Source organism: Spodoptera frugiperda, chromosome 20, assembly GCF_023101765.2.
Source record: "Spodoptera frugiperda isolate SF20-4 chromosome 20, AGI-APGP_CSIRO_Sfru_2.0, whole genome shotgun sequence".
Lineage (NCBI taxonomy): Eukaryota > Metazoa > Arthropoda > Insecta > Lepidoptera > Noctuidae > Spodoptera > Spodoptera frugiperda.
The window spans coordinates 1,238,306-1,245,641 of record NC_064231.1 but is presented as its reverse complement, the minus strand read 5'-3'; the positions used below and the strand labels follow the sequence as shown (position 1 = coordinate 1,245,641).

Here is a 7,336-nt window from a genome sequence, read left to right as displayed (position 1 = left end):
TGTGGTCTGAAATAATACATAGGCTACTTTTTATCTCACGGGAATGCGTAAAACATAGATACATATTAAACTTGCATTTCGTTTCTGCTTCATCTAGGTGTTGTTGGCCTATGTTCTCGATAAATGTGCCGATTTTTCTATTATACAAACTTTGTTCTAAAACAAACGACAAATTCGATACTATCTAGGTAACAAAGTACAAAGGATTTTGTAAACGTTTCAGTGCTCATTTTACTCAACCATTGCAACATGTTTGTAAACGAACCCGCATGAAACGTTTAGTGAAACTGACGGCATACACTGTTAGAATAGCAAATATATATACCATGTACGTGATGTTCATGAAATCCAGCTGTAACTGTTTTATTTTGTTGATAGTTTTCAATTAAGCACACTAGGTAATTCAGACTATCACATTGTGAAAGTTTGTTTGGTTAGATATTTGGCAGTCAATCACATTGGAACTACTGAACGGATCGGTATACATACGGTGACTCGGGTGATAGAATATATTTTATACCATGGAAACGCGGGCGATGCCGCTGGCAGAAGCTGGTGTATGATATACTTGCAAATGGTGATAGGTTCGTCTCCCATTACATGATGCTCATGAAATTGGATGTTACATTATATATAGACGTTTAATACAATGCTAGAGTCCATGCTTGAGAATCCTGAAGTCAGTAAGACTATTCCAAATCTTCTGTATCTGAGGTACTCGTACTTACAATACTTACTGCATATAAAAAATCTTATTCAATCCGAACTGGAAACTAGGCCAAACTTCCTGCCACCACAAAACTGCACCAACAGTATTTACCAATTCATATTATCGCAATAATAAACAATTCAAAAATACAAAAATATGAATACAACATTTCATCAAAATTCTGTCAGTTTTTGTCGCCAGTGTCACCTCCACCTGTCTTAAGGCCCCTGCACAATGGCCGTTACGAACGCTGCGATTAGCATACTTTGGCCTCAAAAAAAGATTATTACTCGCCCCCAATACTGAAGTTAATATTCAATACGTTTACACCAAATAATAATTACAGCAGTTCGTCTGCCGAATGCATTAAAGGGTCGTTTTCCTTGTATATATTATAATATTAATGTGCGAGGAGGGAGCGGGCAGGTGCATCCAACGTTATTAAGTTACTGATACTCAATACCCACACACTTTGTTTATTATTATGAGCCGCGTACGTAAATAACATATTATAATATGTAATAACTTACGTATGTTCTACGGTGCGTTTGTCGTCGACGGTCGGCTATTTGAAATAGGTATTTTATTCGTAATGTCGCCTCCGACTCACTGTTGAATTCCGTCCGAGAGTTAATCGTTTCTGTTTAATTTAAATGATCTTTGATCTGTTATCTAATAGGAGTAGTTCCTGGAACTGAACTGTTCTGATTCCAACGTGCCGTGGAACGGGTTCCGTCATCGTTTGTTTCACAGTTTAATGATTGACTTTACAATATTTTACATTTTTATGTTTAGTGTTTTTGAGTAACCGTAAAGTGATATCAAAGGTTTAATCTCATGTTTCTAGTGTACATTGGGGTGACACTTTTTATTTTTAATTTGATTTTAAGATTTTGCTATGGCCTAACTGACGAGACAAGATGAATGCATCCTTAAGTAGCACTTAATTTTTTTTTGCACAAGAGCAGTTAATTCAACTTGTTCAAAGTAAATGCAGCTTTCTTGATGACAATGTAAACGTTTTGCTAATATAAAAGTAATACAAAAACCTTATACTTACAAGATTACTATCGTTTAATCAAAATATTGCTTGTAATAGTGCTGGAAGCAAGAAAACGAGCAGATGAGGTGAAACCATAAAGATTAATAGCTAATTTAGCTACTAGGAAATTGCCTTGTGAAATAATGAAGTAGTTATACGCAGTAGTCTTCAATTTTATTTATCAGTTAAAATTTCAAGTCCTTTTATAAACTTGAGTAAACTTTAACTTAGAATACTTAAATAATATTAACTTACGTATGGACAAAATGATAAAGAATACATTCTATTTTGTGTCCACATCCCAATATTGTTCCTCTACTCTCTAATAAAAAAAGAACAAAGCGTCCCCACTAACCCTTCATACCGGTCACTGCGATAATAAAAATCACTTTGCGTACTAATTCAAGTTCGATGAAGCGACAGAAAGAATAGCCAGTACAAAATTGAAAAGCAAATCAAACGCGTCATGACACGACGCGGGGTCACTAAGATAACGCCGTCTAAATCCCAGATTGATTCCCGGATCAGTCGGATAGTCGCAAGCACTCAAGTGTGGACGATCCCTTACTCACGACCGGGTGAGGCGTCCCCAAGGATTTGTGGAGTTACGTTTACTTCTTTAAATTCAGCCTTTTATGTTTATGTCGCTTTAATACTTACATTGTTTTGTCTTGTTCCCTGGTGTGATGTGGAACGTGTAGTTACGATGCTGTTGCTGCTTTGCTACAGGTAGTAAATGTAGGATTTTGTTTGTAGAAAACTCTAGTTAGTTTACTATATAGTTGCTACAACTGAGATTAAAACAATGCTAAGTACTTTGAGAATGTCCTAAGATTTTGTGTGTGATATTTTCAAAAATTGTGCACGAACCTACCATATGACAATCAAATTTTTCCATAAATTCCACAATACACCTGAAAATAGAATAAGCTGAATAATTTACCCGATTTATTTGAAAAACCTGATTATCTTTTCTAATTCTCCTTTCTAATCTTTCTACTTAAATCTTGTCAACATAGGAGATCTATAAAATAAATATCAATCGAAGCGATCTACGGCGAACCCTAATAACTAAACCAATTACTTCTATCGTGATAGTTTGGGAGTTGCGTACCTATTGTCAAAAGCTTTTTCAGACAGTTACTCCATGCGTCTTCCTCATTCTGTGGAAACCAGAAATGATACAATGGGCCATTTCAATTTTATCTCACAGGCTCTTGCAATTTGTCTAAAATGAATTGTGTTCGCGTTTGCAACCTATTTCGTTTATGTCGCTCCTTAGTCGTGTGAATGTGAGCCTGCTTTTTAATTACGATTAATTACTCTATTTTTAAGGTAGCTACGCATGTTTTGTTAATGGTTTCTTGCAAAAATTTTAAGTGGTGTATGTGTTGTTATTTGGGTATTGTCGGTATGTTAAAATTTGGCTTTCACTCGTTTGGTCAAATAAATGAAAATTATCTTTTGTGAATGCACCTATAAAACGAATGAAGGTCTGATTATATTAACGTCTTGGTTGTAAGGTTATTTAAAGGTAATTTCTAAATGTTAGTTAAAATATATGTTTGGGAAATATCATGCCAAACATTGTCTTTGACAAGTATAGGAAAGGTATTCCTTTTTTAGTTTTATGTTGATAGATACTTCCATTTTTCAGCTCCCCTGCCGACTTTATTGAAGTGTACAGCTGACCACGTCCGCATTCGACAATTACACGATAAATGTCGTGTCAGCGAATAAAATTAAACAAATAAATCGTACGGTGCGAGGTGTGTGAACATACCGTCGTACTTTAGCGCTCGTAATTTTGCCAAGTGCGAAGTTCCGTCACATCGGGGGGTACGTCGCATACCGCTTTAGGTGTAAGAATATTCGTCCAAGTGTCGGCTTTCGAATATTCCACGGTGTTGCCGTGTGCAATAAATCCCAGGGAGTGATGCCGCGGTTTTTGCCTGGCGACATTTTTTCCCGCGCTAGCGGTGCATTTATCACCACCGTGGACTGGCCGCGCCGGCTCGGTGACTTATGCCCGCTCCACTCCCGAGCAAAATGCCGTTTCATTTTTAAAACTACAAACAAGCCACTCCTCGTTTTGTTTTGGGAGTCCACGCTATAAGTATAAACGTAAAGGAATGATGTTGTCTTATTTTTATTTAAATAACTCCGGTCTCTTGGTCTACTCTGATTTTATCCTTACAAGTTGTCTTTAAGTTGCACAGAATTTGGGAAGTTAATAATATTTCGAGCTTTTATTTAAAGAATTGTGTTTGGAAGAAGCTTAAACCGTTTGTATGTCTACGTATCAAAGGTCCTTTACCTTTTGATATCAGGTAACCTCAACGGATTTCCACAACACATAAACATCAACAAAAAATGTATCAAAATTCATATAAGGAAGTTTGCAACAGAAATCTTTACAAATGTCAAGCCGAACGATCACGGATGCACCGAGGCGTGGCCGCTAAGCGTCCGCAAAATAACTGTGCAACTTAAAAAGATCAAAAGCAAACAATAATTGTGTACCAACAATGGCACCCTTAAAATCCGTCGGAATGAACCGCAAATAAAACCAAGTTATTAAGTAAGGCCTATCGTCGACCGGGAACCATTTTATACGTACTTTTATCCAATGTCCATTCTTCTGAAATGCGATTAAAATTGAATAGGTCCATATGTCGCCGGCATCGGGCCCGTTGCGTCACAATCACACGGCCGGCTGCATTTTCAATTTGCCGCGAGATAAGCGCGACTTTTGGATGACTTTTTCTGCGGAATAGCGGAATTGATCCTGTGACTTATGGCGGACGACGTAGAAGACGACGTAATTGGATGGTCAATTGATCTGCTTTCCAATTTAAAAGGACCTTCGCTCCTTACAAAGGGACAGCGGGAATTACGCGCGTGTTTATCTATTCAATGGGCTTTTGAACTCGTTCATTGTTGGGGGAGGATAAATGAAAGGAACGTCTAATATCAATATTGATAATTTATTCACAATTTCATTTAAAATACACAACTTCACAATGTTTTGTTTTAAAAACTAAAAACTTTAGGTACGGGATATCGTTATAGGCTGTTTTGCAGTGATCTCTAATTTACATCTTTTTAATCTGATAGTCTTATAATGATTTCATTTATTTTCTACATGTTTCATTTACATTTCATATTTACATATTTTGGGGTACGGGAACGTGTTTGTAGTTGTAACATTGGCCCATTACGGAGTGGCCGTGAGTCAGCGAATGCAGGTAAACTTGATTACGGCGGAGTGACCCGCGGATTAAATAATAATAACGAACCATTGTATAAAACAAGGTGCATGGAAGAATCGAAACATAGTATTACGACCACCTTGCGCGAAATAACTTTCATTTGTTTATGATATTGTATTATTGTAGGTATGTTACAACCACACACACAGACCCGCAATTTAAAATGTATGGCCACTCAATATCCTTAATTTTACACGGTAATGTGATACAAAACTTTATAATACACCTTGTGACAAACAAATTTATTCTTTATACATAAATATTCAATAGCTAATTCGATTTAGTGACCATTTGAATAATTTATTTGACGAAATCATTGTTATTAATGCGCTAACAAAATCAGTTCTGCGAAATGTCACTATTCAAAACTGCTATTTATTTACAAAATTGCAAGTATAAACTATTACATAAATTACTATTGCATTTCATTCAAATAACATCTACACAAATAATAAAATGTACAAAAAAATTCTTCGCGTTATTCTTCTGAACACATCACAATTCCTATAGCGAAACGAAACGTTCGAATTAAATATAAAAAAAAACAATGTACACAGGAACGGAATATAACTTATAGAGATATGTACAAATACACAAAATTATTTCATCTTTATTTGAACTATACTTATACGATAAAGACTTCGTAACCGACCTTACCTAAAATTATAATACTGTACAATTTCGCTAGTTACTTCATGTAAAACACTCTTAATTTAATACTTGTAGGAAACTGATCGTGGTATATCAAAGTCTTTCATTGGGGAACGATAAACTGGGACAAATTTACGTGTGTTCAAAATCAGGATATGTTCAGTTCAATTCAAACTGTGAGGCGGGGTGTTGGTGCGAGCGTTGAGCGGGCGACGGTTTTGTACAGGGAGCCTCATAGATTGATTAAATCGCTGCTTTAAAGCCTCGTCAATCACAGCGTGGCCGTCGCTCCCGCTCTCACTGCCACCACAGCCTAGTTTGTAAAGATGTAAACGTCAATTCTGTTCAACAGTCTTATTTATTGATTGATGTGTCGAATTTATCTCTGAGCGGAGTATCCACTCTTTACGAAGTCAGGGCGTGAGCCTCTGACTTGTTTGTAAGGTCATAATGTCCGTCCAGTGGACAGGACTCTTGTTTACGAAAGACATTACTTTAATAACTGCATTCTCCTGTGTTTGGTTGACTTATCACGTGTACTCACTCCTCCAGCCAGTCTGTAAAGAAGAAAGTTTTGTTAATTACGATAAACATCGACATTTTTCAAGTTAGAATATTTTCCATACACCATCTTGTTTTCAATTCAAATTACTATTCCGTCTTGCTAAACATTATTCACAATCAACAAATTATTTGTCTATTTAATATTTATTTCTGTTTATATTCATGTATTTATTTATGTATTATTTAGATATTTGTAAAGGCACAACAGCTTAATCTTCTAATGTTTGCCGTCGGTAAAGACCTAGGAATAAGAATGTGAGTAATAAAAATAATTATTTATTAAATCAGATGGTATTTCAATACAATATGGAGCTGCATAATATAAAGATTACTATGTTTACGAGGTCATTTCAAATAAATATTCATAGCTACTAAAATTCGTTGAACAAAACGGTTATATTTTACACAAATTGTTCACCTATAATATTGCAATTTTGTGCAAAAAATACGTTAAAAAGGTAATTTAAACTCTGATAACAGATCTTAACGTACATTTTAACATGAATTTATTAATTTAATAGAGATAACACTGGTATGGTCCGGGTAAACATTTCATTAAATCGTCACAACATAATTAGTGCAGGCTAAATTCAAATATTCTTATCTTATATAACCTTCAGTGTTGATGGGAAAAAATTAACTCTAACTAGTTTGTATTTATGAATATTAATATGCATTCGTAAGTAATTTGCAAGGTAATAAATACCTACTGTGTTTTTATTGGATGAAATATTAATGATTTTTTTAGGCTCCACGCGTAACTCGTGTTGGTTTTAGATTTCTAAATTTTTCCGTATTCTAGAGTAAACAAGTACTGTTCATAAGTTGTCTAGAATATGGTAGTGATAAATAGATACAATACATAACAACTTTTTCAGTAATTTATATTAAATCATTGTATTGACAGAGCCTGAATTTTTATGCCTATTGCTAACAAATCGACTATGAGACCGCTATCCAATACGCCCACTGTTAAACAAAAATTCTCCCTCTTTGAACCCGCAGGTTTAGCTGCTCATAATAATTACCATAATACGCGACGATTTGATTGTCTTTATCTAGAGGCCGAGGTGCAGTATTTATCGACGGGTACTGTAA

At 35.3% G+C, this 7,336-nt stretch overlaps 1 protein-coding gene across 5 annotated transcripts in view; it reads right to left on the bottom strand.

Annotated features, from left to right (window-relative positions):
• Positions 1 to 4,719: 4,719 nt before the first annotated feature.
• Positions 4,720 to 7,336, bottom strand: part of LOC118261821 (GATA-binding factor C) — a 94,122-nt gene continuing 91,505 nt past the window's right edge. For all 5 annotated transcript variants that reach the window (XM_050701435.1, XM_050701437.1, XM_050701434.1 and 2 more), the window contains exon 8: positions 4,720 to 6,231. In XM_050701435.1, coding sequence (XP_050557392.1) covers positions 6,205 to 6,231 — 27 coding nt within the window. In that variant the 3' untranslated portion in view covers positions 4,720 to 6,204. The remainder of the gene's footprint in view (positions 6,232 to 7,336) is intronic.